General features: G+C 38.0%; 1 protein-coding gene across 1 annotated transcript in view; it reads right to left on the reverse strand.

Annotated features, from left to right (window-relative positions):
* Nucleotides 1-7,788: 7,788 nt before the first annotated feature.
* The window catches only part of LOC139747152 (putative E3 ubiquitin-protein ligase UBR7), a 29,976-nt gene continuing 21,283 nt past the window's right edge, over nt 7,789-16,481 (reverse strand). The window contains exons 8-10 of the mRNA XM_071659102.1: nt 14,428-14,528; nt 10,869-11,037; nt 7,789-8,254 (exon numbers count right to left, since the gene is read on the reverse strand). Of these exons, the coding sequence (XP_071515203.1) occupies nt 8,097-8,254; nt 10,869-11,037; nt 14,428-14,528 (428 nt within the window). The 3' untranslated portion in view covers nt 7,789-8,096. The remainder of the gene's footprint in view (nt 8,255-10,868; nt 11,038-14,427; nt 14,529-16,481) is intronic.

The following is a 16,481-nucleotide window of genomic DNA, read 5'->3' on the forward strand; positions in this document are numbered from 1 at the left end:
GATGTTTACAAAAAACAATACTCGTGGTCTTGATATTCAGAAACTTCAAAGCATATACTGTCGTGGCTGGTAGTAAATTATGAAGAAAAGTAATTCAATGCAAAACATAATGCAATTAAGAATGGAAATTACTGATAACAATAACTACTGACTGATTTTAGATAAGGCCTGACATGGATTTCCTATAGGATTTATTGGTATACCCTAAAGCACCTATCAGAACTTAGCAATTCTAATTACAGCATTAAGATTCATCCGTAGCTCTAAGTACTGTACTTAGGTACTCATTACACATACACAAGCAGAAACACAAATTCATACATGTTAATACATTCATGTATATTTATAGACAAGTTTACCATTTCCCACAAAAGTGAGGTAGCACTGGGAACAGACAAATAACAGCCTTATTTGCCCACATGCACTCTAGCTTTCATGTATAATGCACCAAAACCAAGGCCACCTGTCCACAATCAAGCCCCACAAAATACTGTGGTTTTCCCCTCCAGCTATGTATGCTTTGGTGCAGCCCACTGATCAATATTCTGTAATGGCACATTTCATTTTATTGTGTGCAAGCCTCACCCTTATAAATGTGAAGTCCTGATTACTGAAAGCCTCTTTTACTTCATTCTTTCACCTCCTTATGTTCCTCTTTCTCTTCAGCCATGCATCTTCTTATTCAGTCTCTTTTCACTATTCCCCTTCATATATCCATTTAAGCACATCCTGATCAATCATACTCCAGTTACTACCAACCTTTTCTTTTTGACTGTCACATCATACATGATGCACCCACCTTACACTACAAATCATCCTCAGGCATTTTATTTCCAAAGCATTTGCATTTTTTTGCTTTCTCTTGTATCACTGCTTTGCTCTCTTCTGTCCTCTTGAATCACTGTTAGTTGGCAAAAGAGTAGTCTCATTCAGGAACTTACTCCTAAGAAAGCCATCATTTCTTTGATTGTAGCACAACCTCAAAACTGCAGGAACCCCATAAATTGGGTTTGAGGATTAAAGGAAAAAATATTGTCAAGCATGAAATATGTATATACACATTTGTGTATATATACATACACACACATATATAGGGGAGAAAGGGGAGAATCAGAACTGCTCATGCATTCCCTCTAAGGCTCTGTCATCTGCTTTTGATGCTGCCTCGCTTATGTGGGAAATGGTGAGCATGTATGAAAAAATAATATATATATATACATATATATATACATTATATATATATATATATATATATATATATATATATATATATATATATATATATATATATATATATATATATATATCACTACCTTGCTGATGCAGGAAACAGCAATTAAGTATAATAATATGTATATCTGATTTTTACTGTAATATTATCATAAATAACCATGATTATATAATCCCAAGACCACTTACATAAAGGGGCTACAGCAGCTTCAGGATTGTGGTACTTTCAAGAATCAGGAAATAGTTTGCTCCCTTGGAATGAGTTCTTGAATGAGACTGTAATCCCTTTTGTCAACAAGCGATAATAAAGCCTTGCTGAAGGTGACTTTTCACTTACAATGTAAACAAGAAGGGGGAACCAAGGAACCAGAAGGATGGAATGAAAGATGTTTTGAGTGATTAGAGCCTGAACGTGCAGGAGGATATGAAGCATGCATTGGATAAATATGATATACTAAGAGATATGAAGTGGTAAGAGAAACCTCAGAAAAGTCTGCGGGGCTAGGCTGTAGACGCGGGATCCATTTTCATTGCACCATACATGATAGGCAGAGAGATGCGAGCAAATGAGGCCACGCTTCATCAGTTTGTGGGGCAACCTCACTACGCAGGAAAATGTGAACAAGTATGACAAATATTTTTCCATTTATCAATAATTACCCTGTACCTCTTTCAGCCCAGGGCTGCACTATCTCCAGAAGCAGGGAAATGTGAAATCCTTTGAAGTGAGTTCTTTGATGAGACTGTACTCACAACAGTACAGCCTTGTAAAAGCTGAATTTTCTCTCATGGTATAACATGTGAGTATTTCTGGACGGGTACAGTTCAAGACTAACTTGGGAGGGTGGTTACTTAAGGTTTGTTGGGTTATTTCAGTGTGTGTATGTTTTGTCAATGTTGTGTTTGTTGAAGGTTGGAGTTGGGGTTGGGGGGAATCTATGAATACAAGCTGCTAAACTGTGAAGCAAGGATATGCTTTTTATTTCAATTTGGGAATTGGTGGTTAGCTATGGAGTGGAGAGAAATTTTTGTTGATTTGCTGTCAAGAGTTTGGGGTTGCTTAAAGGTTCTGTAAGATGCTTAAGGGTTCTACAAGAGAAGTCTTTGCAAGTGACTTTGGTTTGGTGGTCAGCAATGAAATGGAGGGTGGTACTGGCAGACAGAGCTAAAAGCTTTGTTGATGTCTGTTGCCAGTAATACCTAGGATAAGTTGTGTGAAGTTTATGTATAGTGATAAGGTGTGAAGCCATGATGTGTTTGCAACAATGAGATATTTTGCTTGATTCAGTTGTAGATTAGTTTTTAAAAGTTCTGATACTGAAGACATGTGATATATAGCAGTAAAAGGATGGGAAACTGGGTGATCTGATGGGTTTTAGGATTGATACTGCGTAGGTAAGCTTCCACATGTCAGATTTTGTTCTGTAGTCAGGAGTGGTTGAAGTTGATAAGTAAGTGCTTGGCCAAAATGTTTTATGTTGTAAGGAGAGTTTTGAAGATTTTTAACTGCACTGCATGTGTCAGAGGGAGTGAAGTGTGAATAGGCACTCGTTTCTACACAATTCTTTGTAAGATTTTAATGATTTCTAATTGGAGTGTGATTAATTGGTGGCTCATTTTTAAGCCGTGTTCTACATCTGTATGTTTTTAGGGAGAAAGGGTGTCACTACACTGAGTAAGAACCACATTATGTGTGGGGGATGGACTGATGCAAGAAGTGTGAATCTTTAACATGCAGCCAAACTACATCTTGTAATTAGAATATTGGCTCACTCAAAACAGAGCATCTGCATTCTCACAAGAGTAAAATGTCACCTTAACCCCTGATAAACATAAATCCAACCTACAACTTCCAATAACCCTGAATGATTAGCCATTCCCACTAAACAAAATTCTAACCATATGACATACAACATATATGATGAGACATTTACTCCCCAAACCACATACATAAACACAAACAAACTAAATGCCCTGAGAATATTTCGAAGCACCAGCTTTGGGGAATAAAAACAGGTGGTCCCCTCAGTATCATCTAAAACCAGCTTACCTGCTCCATCCTCAACTATGCCTCACCTAACTTTTCATCCTCTTTCAAAAGGAAATTTAACAAAACGGAATACTAGGAACAATCACCGATGCCTTTGAAACTACAAACATCTAACACCTAAAAAAAAAATTTCCTGTAAAAACCTACGGCACCTTAAAGTGCTTGGCACTCATTTCAATGCCACAACACCCTCACAGAAATCATTCCATAATGAACCATTAACTCTTAAGCAGATATAAAAAGTTCACCTGTGCCTTACACTTCCGACTATACCACACAAAACAGTGATAAGACATACAACCGATTCAACAAGCACTTAACAACTGTTCCTCCAATCCAATCTTAAAGTATCCCCATACCCCCACCAAAAATACAATCATTTGAAACTAAAGTTCCAAGACAACTAAGTTCCATTTTCCTATTTGCATTCTGGACACCATCCATCTCCAACATCTCAAATACCTATCACATAACCCCTCTTGACAGATGCAACTTCCACAATGAAGACACAAAACACCTCTACTGCCCTACACCCATCTTAACAGAACACTGAACTATGGTCTGGCCAGTAGATAAGGCTGTCTTTCTGGGTGCAGTGGAAGCACCATGATTTGGGGTCCTAAGGCAGGAGTAAGTAAATGCTTGTTCATGTGTACATGCTAAAAAGTCCTAATTCCTGACCAGTTTCTAGCATCAGGATGATATGCTTCAAGCACTGGTTTTCCTGTCTATAGAACATGGGAGTAACATTGATGGCGATTCACTCAAGCTCTTTTGATATCTGTTAAATGGACTAGATAAGCAGTACAGCTGAGTGATCTCTGGTGCACCTTCTGAGGGTGGAATGAGCAGGATTCAAACCTACCATCATAAGCTGAGTAACTGAGTTCTTTAACCTACAGATGACTGCATGAACATCTTTTCCTTCTTAATTACCATGTGCAGTTTCCTGTCTTAGCAAGGTAATGGCAGGAATAGATGTCCAAACCCTAAAGGGAAAATCCTTGCTTGGCTCCTTAATCTGTTACTGGAAAGTAATAATACAGGATAGGTGCAGTCCCTTATTCTTCAAGACAAACTGTAGCTGAGAAAACAAGTGAAGGCAAATAAAAAATCCAGAGCCTAGCCATGGAAGGGAAGAAGTAAAGAGTAAACTACCAAACCTTGAGCTGGCAATCTCAATATTAACTGAGGAACATATTTGACTATTGGGTGGCATATGATCTAGCCTAAGGAGGTGCTCAGCTCTTAAGAGAAGCCATAGGTATATCTGTAAAATGACACTTAGAAGCAACACTGAAAAGATGAGGGATTCAAGGCGAGAAGTGTAAGGCGAGCTGCTCTTGACTTCACCCTAAAAGGTGGCTGGAAGATGAGTCCTTCCTCCAAATGTCTGAACATGCTTCATAACAGGATGAACCAAACTTCTGAACAGCTTGAGTAGCTGCTGATGAATTTCCAGTTTTCTTTGGGGCAGACTAAGCTATGTAAGTGATACAGTTTCCAAGAAAATGGTATACTAATGCAAAGTATACCAGCAAAGTTGCTGAGAAACAGGGTCTTTAAGAAAAATCAGGAAATAAAAAGAGGAAGAAATCTACCCTAATAAAAAATACTGTCCAGCTCTAGAATGAGGAAATAAATCAAAGGTAGATGTGTCAAAGAACTAGGAGGAAAGGTATATTGGTATCTAAAAGTAGAATGTCAAACTGACTTACTAGTACAGAAGTGAACAGGATAAGTGGATGAAAGATCACTAAGAGAAAGAATGATGAAAGTAATACAATAAAACCTTGCAGAGCACTAATATTAATGGGAAAGGAATGAGAGGTCATTCCATTACCATTTATAACAACAATCCAAAGTGTAAAGAAAACTAAATATGGGTATGGGGAAAAAATCAAATACCACAGAATTATGCCAGAACCCATCAAAAGCTTTATAAATAAAGGGTTGTAGCATATGATATCCCATTACTAATCATGGAATGGCAAACGCCAAGGAGTTGTCCCTGCTGCTCCATTCAGCTCATATTTGCAAACAAAGATCTATTGCTAAATGGTAACTTAGGTGAGTTGGGTTGTTCTTCCTGGAGTAATGTGGATGTACTGTTTGCAAATCTGGGATGAGAGAAAGATAGCAGTAATAAATGTTTTCACAATTCTACAGTGACGGTATGAAGTACCAGTTTGACATTAGAAATATCTAATTTGAGAAACTATATAATTATTGTAACACTACTACTTCACCTATTTCTTATAAATACTGTCTACTGTTACAAACCGTGACTAATCCAGAAAAGTATTCCATATTTTTCAATACAACTGACATACATTTATAAATAAAGAAGAATCATAAAGTTCTTGTATTTGGGATTACCTACAGCTTCCTCTTCAGTCATGCAAATATTAAACATGATCTTAGGAGCACCAAAAGACTGGGGTGGGATAGACTAATGATGATAACGGCTAGACTCACAATGAATACAATAGGTATACCAATGTCCAATGGAATCTCCTGATTAACAATATATTATGCATAATTTACATGGTATAAGTAGAATATGCCATAAATAACTTGCATCAAAGGGAAATCTAATGTTCAAAAAACGTTTAAATACATATATATGGAGAGATAATAATTAGCAGGTGTTTGAGCTACTTGATAGCAAGGGCCTTTTGAACAAGTAATATCATTAGGCAGAAATATCGTTACCCAGGACTGCCATGTGATTTGATTTTAATGCTTAAGACCATTCTCATCAGAAAGGAAACATGACTGCATCATAATTTTACTCTTACCAATCAGTTTGACAGTAAAACCTTCAACTCATTGGAGACAGCATGGCTAACGTCCAACCTGCCTATTTATTGGGATAAATTCCACCATTATTTTCCTGACACTTTAAAGATGTGTATCATAAAAGTGCCTCATCGTATTCCATGAGTTCCAAAAGATAAAGTTGAGCTTATATATATATATATATATATATATATATATATATATATATATATATATATATATATATAAAATATAATCATGGTGAATCTAGTCAATAATACCAGCTATACAAAACAAGCTATCTTAACACTATACCTGAACAAGATAAATTTCGAGGACTGACCAAAACAAAATCAGTCTCAGACGAGTATCCTACTATCTATAGATATCTATATTTTGGTTAAATGTAAAGTAATATGAAAGCTGGATCTGAACATATCACAGAAATATTGTTTAAGTAATGCAGTTAAAGTTTAAAGATCAGTCACACCTATGAAGCGCAGAGTAAATTAGAACCCTATTACTCCTACTACTGTGACAAACATGCAGACACTAAGTGATACTCTCTAATCTTTCAATATTATATTCTAGGGCACAGTGATACCACAGCACAAACCAGTTCAATGACAAGACTTGAAACTCTAAGACGATAGTCTTGAGATCCAAGAAGAAAGAAAGACATCTCTGCATTTTTTAAATCATAAAATCTGAAGGAATATCAAGTAGTCAGGGGAAATGTAAAAGAGTCTGTGGGGCTTGGCTGTGGATAGGGTGTCTGGTTTTGGTGCATTACACACAACAATCAGAGAGCAGATGAGTACAAATGAGGATGTTCTTCATCTGTTTCTGGCACTGCCTCACTTTTGTGTGAAACAAGACAAGTATGGGGAAAAAATTCAACCCCTGGACCCCTTTCAATGAGATTCTACAATTAGCAGCATGGAAATGACAGACTCCTTTGAAGTGAGATGTTCCACAATGAGACTGGAAACCTTTTCACCAACTGACCATTGACACCACTTTGCCAAAGTTGACTTTTCACTCATGGTGTAACCTCATACAGGAGTCAGGTAACATAACACATCTCAGATGGTTATATACACATTTTTTCAATAAGACTCACCAATAAATATAGATGAACAATCTATTAACTTACAGTATGATGTGCAGGATAAATCATGCACATATGCTTATGGAAGTATCAATTACTATTCTTAACAGCTGAGAGTGCTGGCACAATCAATTTCATGTCTTTTAGGTTCAAGTAAAAAAGAATTTCTGGTCTTGCAGTATTAGACAAACACAATTCTAATACAATTGGCAGAAGTGAGCTTTAACTGCCTATCTGAATCTGAAAAGTAAATATCTAAATTGGTTGCTGGGCATGATTAGCATAAGATGGGCTGGCTCTATGTTTGGACTGTCAATCAAGATAAAAATGTTGTCTATAAAATTCTTTGCTAAAAACTTGTCCATAGCCATCAAAATGTCCAACATAACTTTCAAAGAAAACCTCTTGTATCCTTAGCTCAGTCAGGGTTAACAAAAAGGAATTGCTACAACAATTATGTATAAAGAGAAAATATACGTTGACTAAGTTTACTGATTTTTTACATACTCAAACAAGTGCAGCAAACGTGCATATACATACAAAAATGCACACACTCACTTTAACCTTAACTACAAAACTGGGTGCGTAATGCAGGAGTCACCATCAAACTGACATAATTCTCTAAATATTTATTTTCCATCATAAATCTACATTCTACACCCAAGATCCATTACATGATTCTTCTACCATACAGTAAATTAAAAATGAATTAACACAAGTTTCATAAGTGAGCAATCTGTATGCACTGCATTACTAGTTTCTTTGAGTCCATAATTAAGTTTTCCATCTAACTTAAGTACCCTCTACAAATATCATTTAATGTAAAGAATTGGAAAAATACATATGTTAATGTAATTTACAACTACTGAATGGAATCTCAAATGCAGAAGTGCACTACCATAAGCTATGATACATCCAAGCTCATTATTTACAAAACAACTGGATACTTGAACCAGGCCTCTGTTTCTTGTTAGCTGCTAACTGAGAGAAAAACTCATGTATGTCCTCATCACGTACCACTTTCTTGTTTTCAGCAAACTTGCGCAGGTACTCTCGTAGTGAGGAACTCAGTGTGTTGTATTCTGGATTTTATTAAGAAAAATAGAGGCTAGCATTCAAAAACTTACTGAAATCAGTATCACATTTAGTATATCTATATCATGGTCACATGAAATGCTGACAATCTTAAAAACTATACAAAATGAAAATAAAGGAGAGTTCAATCCTAAAACTTAAAAAGCAAATGTTAGAATGCCTCCCACCATCCTTTCAATCTCATACTCCTTACCAGGTAAACTTTCAATTATAATGCAAACATTCACTGTTGTTCCCATTGCATTTATACAAGGGTACAATACATGCATTCTACACATGGTAACGGGCAAAAATAGGATGAAGAGATCATGTGTGTAGTTCGAAAGAATGTTGAATGTGGGATGCTTTGTATGTGGAGGTATGCAAAGTGAGAGTCATGGCAAGTGGTTTGGTGAATGGAAATGAGGAGATGAAAGATTGTGCAAGATGAAGTGGAGCAAAGCAGCTAAAGTGGATGGGACTACAGTTGAATATCTGAAGAAAGGAGGTGATTGTAATGCTAACTGGTTAGTTAGGATTTCCAGTGTAGGAAAGGCTGGCTCATGGCAAGGTGCCATAGGATTGGTGGAGTGCCTGTATCGTGCCAATGTATAAAGGCAAAAGAAGGAAAACCAAATGTTCAAATTACAGAGATGTAAGTCTGTTCAGCATGCCCAGTAAACTGTATGAGAGAGTGGTGGTAGATACAGAGCATCAAAATGAGGAACAGTGCAGCTTCAGAATGGCAGAGAGTGCATGGACTAGGTGTTTGCTCTGTGGAATATGTGAAAAATACTTTGAGAATCAAAGACACGTATAGGGCATCTATGGATCTGAAGCATGCACATGACTGGGTTGATAGAGATACTCTGTGGAAGGTGTTATGAATATATGGTATGGAAAGAAGGTTGATAGAAGCAATGAAGTGGCTGGGGAGAGAGAAAGTTAAATGTGTGGCATGTTTTGTTGATAAAAGCACTGGTACCAGCTTCATGCGAGAAACTGTAGAATCCGATGACTAAGTCTTCAAGAGTGTGAGGATGGAGAGTTAAGAGAACACGTAAATAAAAGTGAGATTTTACATTTAGCAAAGAGAGCAGTTAGTCAGTTGGAGTCAGTTTGAATAGAGAGAACCTGGAGTATGGAGGGCATTTTAGCTAAATGAGGGAGGTCATGGCAGTAAAGGGAACCATGGAAGCTGAAAAGAGCCATAAGGTGGGTGAAGGGGAGCTAAGGTCCTGGGTGCACTGAGGACTGTGAGAGAAAGGTCACTCTTGATGAGGGTAAAGATGGGAATATTTGATGGTATAGTTGTTCTGTTGGAATTGTGTGGATGTGAAGCTTTAGATGAAAAGTACAACAAAGGGAACCATGGAAGCTGAAGTGAGCCATAGGGTGGGTGAAGGGGAGCTAAGGTCCTGGGTGCACCGAGGACTGTGTGAGAGAGGTCACTTTTGACGAGGGTAAAGATGGGAATATTTGATGGTATAGCAGTTCTGATGGAGATGTATGGAAGTGAAGCTTTAGATGAAAAGTACAGCAAAGGGTTAGTGTGTTGGAAATGAAATGTCTGATTGTGAGATGGGTTGATTGAATAAAAAATAACAGGACATGAGAAATAAGTAGTAAAAATAGTAAAAAAAGAAAGGGTACGGTTGATAAAGCTCCAATGATTTGGACAAATGGTGAAGATGAGTGAGGAGAGGTTGAAAAAGATGTATGTGTCAGAAGTGGTGGGGATATGTAGAAGGGGGAGATCTAAATGGAATTGGATGGATGGAGTGAAAATGGTTTTGAGTGCTTGGGGTGAACTGGAGCAATGTGGTATTCATGGGGTGATGTGCTGTAAAAAGTCTGAACCTTAATAGAAACTTTTCACTGCTTCTAGCAGCTTTCCTCCCACACCATATACTTGCAGCCACTTTCACACAGCTTCTCTATCAACCCTATCAGGCATTTTCTCCACATTCATAGGAGTCAAATACATGTCTTTCTGTTTCTCAAAGTATTTGTCATATAAATTCATCAAAGCAAACACCTGTTCCACACACCCTCTAACACTCCTAAACTAACATTATTCCTAGCCAGTCTGATGCTCTGTGCATGTACCTGCATGCTCAATCACCATCCTCCCACACTAAATAAATCTATAACACTATAATTTGAACAATCACATTAGTCTCCCCTTGCCTTTATACAATGGTACTATACATGAATTCTGCCAAACCTCACTCACCTCACCATGAACCATACATGCAAGGAAAATCCTAACCAACAAGTCAGTAACACAATCAACCTACTTCTTAAGAAATTCAACTGCAATTTCATTCAATCCACATGATATGCCACACTTCACTATATGCAAGGCTTTCACTACATCTCTTCCCTGAACTATATTCCAAGACTCTCTCACTTCACATACCTCCAAAACATCCCACACTAGGCATCCTATCAGCTACAATTGTCATTAATACTGATCATCTCATAATAAATCTTATTTTCATAATACAAAAAATTCTTTCACCTTTGCAAAAAAATTTTACATCACTGCAACTGTCCAGTACTTGAGGAATATAATGGCAACAACATAAAAAAGTTTTCATTATATGTGGTTAAGCTTACCATGAACCATCTCTGTACGAGTGACACGGTCTATAGAGGAGAGTGCTTCCAGTTCCCTCTGCATGGCAGGGCTGTTATTTCTATGACGAGATTTGCCGCTCTCCTCATAAAATGCGACAGAATCCTCTTCATCAAGAAGGAAGAGAACTCCTTCAGCTTTGTACTTTGCCTGCAAGAGATTGATAAAATAATTCCATAAATAAATGGGGACTGAGGAAGAAGAATACTACAAACATATCTCCAAAGCTGGGGCAAAATGATGGTATTTTAGGACCCATGAATGAAATTTCTGAACAAATTCCAATCTACTGCATTTCCAAACTAATATATCATAAAATCATTTGTAAAATACACCATAATCCTTTTCTAAAGAAATCCATTTTCTTCGTAAAGCAAAAGTCATGGCAACAAAACTGAAAATTTTAACAAAAATATTTAAGTAGCACCAAGTAGCTGATGATGCATGCCAAGTACTATCATTCATCCAATCTCTATCATACCATCTACACTTAGGTTTGAATGTGCTGAGACAACTTTCTCTGTGCAATCCAATAGTAAAAAAGCATATAATAAAAACTCTGACTCAGTCCTCTGTTCTTAATGCTAACTTGCTTACACGGGAAATGGCGAATATGTATGAAAAAGAAAAGACTTTGGGACCAAAAAGCTTCTGTAGAGTCAGTAACTGAATAAAAAGGATACCATCATGAACATCCATCTAAGGAAAGCCTTTAATAAACTACAGTATCCAAATCAGTTTGGTTACATTTGTATTTTCTGCAAATACCTGCAATCATTGATTTATGCATTAAGTAAGAACATATTGAAGAGAATATCATCATTCTTTAGTACCATACTTGATCACTGTTTCCTATGTCAGTGAGGTAGCGCCAGGAAACAGATGAAGAATGGCTCATCCACTCATATACACATTTATATTTAATATCTATTATACTTAGTAGCTGTCTCTCACGTTAGCGAGGTAGCGCAAGGAAACAGAAGAAAGAACGGCCCAACCCACCCACATACACATGTATATACATGAATGCCTACACACGCACATATACATACCTATAATTTCAAAGTTTTTTTTTCATACTATTCGCCATTTCCCACATTAGTGAGGTAGCATTAAGAACAGTGGACTGAGCCTGAGGGAATATCCTCACTTGGCCCCCTTCTCTGTTCCTTCTTTTGGAAAATTAAAAATGAGAGGGGGAGGATTTCCAACCCCCCGCTCTCCTTTTAGTCGCCTTCTACGACACGCAGGGAATACGTGGGAAGTATTGTTTCTCCCCTATCCCCATACATAAACATACACAGACAAATACATATATACACATGTACATATTCATACTTGCTGCCTTCATCCATCCTGTCGCCACCCCGCTACACATGAAATGGCACCCCCTTCCCTCTACGCGAGCGAGGTAGCACTAGAAAAAGACAACAAAGGCCACATTCATTCATACTCAGTCTCATCTATATATACATAAATGCCCTTACATGCACATATACATATCAACATATACATACACAGACATATGCATACATACATATGTACATATTCATACTTCCTTGCCTTCATCCATTCCTAGTGCTACCCTGCCCCACAGGAAACAGCATCGCTACTCCGTGCTTCAGAACATAGATTATATAGAGTAATACAATTTACTATATCATTTCATCGATTTTAATTTGACTGTTTTGAATGAAAAGAATTTGAAAGTGGAGTGTTTTAAATACCTGGGAGTGGATACAGCAGCCAATGGAAACATGGGAGCTTACAAAAAACACAGGATGCACTGAGGGATGTGTGGAGAAAAATGTCAGTGTCTTTAAGGGCAAAGATGCATACCTCTGATGGCATCGTAATCCTATCAATGCTGTATGGATGCAAGGTATAGGCCTTGGACAATACTGTAAACAATGGTGTTAATTTGTCAAAAATAAAATGTTTGAGGACAATTAAATTTCATAGGGTTGATCGAATAAGAAATGATTGGGTAAGAGAGAGGTCTAGGAGTAGGAAAATGTGTGTGAGCTGAAAAGGGCATGCTGAAACTGTCTGAACATGCTGAGATGATGTGTGGAGAGGTTGACTAAGAGGGTACACATGCTGAAAGTGGAGGGAACATGAAAAACAGGGAAACTGAGTACGTGGTGTAGGGATGGAAGGAGAGATGCAATGAGTATATGGGGCCTGAACATGCATGAAGGTGTGCGGTGTGAAAGGAATGGAGCACACTAGAGTGAAGTGGTATACTGGGGAGATATAATGTCAATGTCTGTTATACACTACAGATTGATCTTCTCATCTATAAGTCATTCCTATTTGCTACAGTCTATGTTCTTAATCATCATTACCATAATCATCAAAAGTTCTTGCACAGTCTAAAGTAAATAATCTCATAATAAATGTCAAAATCTATCTTTGTGATCAAGCACTTGAAATGCATTCTACACTAAACCAATGCACATATCAAGCTAACTCCCATGAATGCTGTAACTGGGTCGATAATGATTCTTAAATAAATACATATATCACATCTGAATAAGCCATTTGATTACATAAATGACAAAGCCAATCTCCATCCATAAGATAAAAGATGCCTGCATGTTAACAGAAGAACTGGGTATCAGCTACATCTATTATCTTCTTATGAAAATAACTTAATGCTTTCTCCAACATGGCCATCACACAAAGCCTGTGAATATCAACATCAAACAGGAATCAATATTGCAAACACATACATACTGGTTGGAAAGGATCAAAATTTTGCACGTGATCAAGATGTTCCTATGAGTCCACGGGGAAAATGGGAACTTATCGTGTTTCATTTTCCACGTGGACTCATAGAATACATACTGGTTTATCAAATGCCTCCATTTCTGTCTTTCTGGTAAAATGATCATGTGCTGTGTTCCTGGCTATAATCTTTAGTCATAAAAGTAGCAAACAAAGACATCAACCATGGGTAAATCTCCAAAGTCCTACAACAAACAGCTAACTTCTGAAAACCAAGCGACAAGGAGGTGAGTCAAAGCAAACCATTCTCATGTAAACCATAAACACAATGAGCAGCAAATAATGATCAGAAGAGAATTTGTATACAATCCAAGGCTGCATTTCACAAAGAAGAAAATGAACAAGCATTTATCTATTCATTTCTTGTGGAAGAGCCTCCACTTCCAGTGTTTTTGTAAAGAATGCTTACTATAACCAAGCAATGACTTCAGCATGAGTCATTGCCATTTAGTGATGAGAATTCACTAATGCGTCAATCTTTTTTAAAGTGGAGCACAGTCCAATACCTTAATGCACCTTGCATAAAGGAGTTAGTAACTGTCAGTGTTTAGTTTGAGGTGGCTAATTTGATATATGCCTTACATAAGGAAGTTACTGATTATCAGTGTCTGGTTTGAGGTGGTTTGAAAGGCCACTATATGTTTCCCACATGGCTTACTATGTAATTCACAGTGAAAAATGATACCGGGTACCTCATAAATGATTCTGCCTACAGGTCACTATTGTACTCGGAAACTAATCACAACTTACTTTACAATCTTCACAGGTACAAAGATGCTTTCTCCAGGAATCAGGCAAAAATACAGCACCATCTGGCAATTCTTGTTTTCTCAAGCTATTCAGTTTACAACCTGAAAAAAGTTAATGTCACTAAAGTCTGAAATTTTACAGAAAAAGTTTAAGAAAGGTAGTATTTACCTGATATTGAAAGCAATCACATGATATAAATAATTTTTCCATGCACATTAGCCATTTTCCACATCACTGAGGCAGCGCCAAGAATATAGGGGAAAAAAAGGTTTCACTCGCTCGCATACATTCTCTAGCTGTCATGTGTAATGAACTGAAACCTCATCCCCCTATCCAAAACTAGGCCCTACAGACCTTTCTGTGGTTTCCCCTCTGCATCATGTGCCCTGGGTCAGTCTACTGACAGCATATCTCTCCAATTCATTCTATACTGTGCATGCCTTTCACCCTCATGCATGTTCAGGCCCTGAGCACTCAATATATTTTTCACTCCATCCTTCTTCAATTTGGTCATCACCTTTCCCTTGTTTCCTCCACCTCTAATACATACATCCTCTTTGTCAACCTCTCCTCCCTTATTTTCTCCTTAAGCTCAAACCATTTCAGCACATCCTCCTTAGTTCTCTCCAACACACTCTTATTACCTTACCTCTCTCATAACCTTTTACTATTCAGTTGATCAAACCTCCTCACATCACATACTGTCCTCTAAACATTTCATTTCCAACACATCTACCCTCTGCACATTCTCATCTATAGTACATGCCTTACATCAATAAAACATTGCTGGGACTACTGTATATGCTGGGAAAAAAGTAAATGAACAGTCCATATCTGATGATCAAATATGTTTTTTTTTTTTTTTTTTTTTTTTTTTTTTGCTTTGTCGCTGTCTCCCGCGTTTGCGAGGTAGCGCAAGGAAACAGACGAAAGAAATGGCCCAACCCACCCCCATACACATGTATGTACATACGTCCACACACGCAAATATACATACCTACACAGATTTCCATGGTTTACCCCAGACGCTTCACATGCCTTGATTCAATCCACTGACAGCACGTCAACCCCGGTATACCACATCGCTCCAATTCACTCTATTCCTTGCCCTCCTTTCACCCTCCTGCATGTTCAGGCCCCGATCACACAAAATCTTTTTCACTCCATCTTTCCACCTCCAATTTGGTCTCCCTCTTCTCCTCGTTCCCTCCACCTCCGACACATATATCCTCTTGGTCAATCTTTCCTCACTCATTCTCTCCATGTGACCAAACCATTTCAAAACACCCTCCTCTACTCTCTCAACCACGCTCTTTTTATTTCCACACATCTCTCTTACCCTTACGTTACTTACTCGATCAAACCTCCTCACACCACACATTGTCCTCAAACATCTCATTTCCAGCACATCCATCCTCCTGCGCACAACTCTATCCATAGTCCACGCCTCGCAACCATACAACATTGTTGGAACCACTATTCCTTCAAACATACCCAGTTTTGCTTTCTGAGATAATGTTCTCGACTTCCACACATTCTTCAAGGCTCCCAGAATTTTCGCCCCCTCCCCCACCCTATGATCCACTTCCGCTTCCATGTTTCCATCCGCTGCCAGATCCACTCCCAGATATCTAAAACACTTCACTTCCTCCAGTTTTTCTCCATTCAAACTCACCTCCCAATTGACTTGACCCTCAACCCTACTGTACCTAATAACCTTGCTCTTATTCACATTTACTCTTAACTTTCTTCTTTCACACACTTTACCAAACTCAGTCACCAGCTTCTGCAGTTTCTCACATGAATCAGCCACCAGCGCTGTATCATCAGTGAACAACAACTGACTCACTTCCCAAGCTCTCTCATCCCCAACAGACTTCATACTTGCCCCTCTTTCCAAAACTCTTGCATTCACCTCCCTAACAACCCCATCCATAAACAAATTAAACAACCATGGAGACATCACAAACCCCTGCCGCAAACCTACATTCACTGAGAACCAATCACTTTCCTCTCTTCCTACACATACACATGCCTTACATCCTCGATAAAAA

This window comes from Panulirus ornatus, chromosome 67 (genome assembly GCF_036320965.1).
Source record: "Panulirus ornatus isolate Po-2019 chromosome 67, ASM3632096v1, whole genome shotgun sequence".
NCBI classification, from domain to species: Eukaryota; Metazoa; Arthropoda; class Malacostraca; order Decapoda; family Palinuridae; genus Panulirus; species Panulirus ornatus.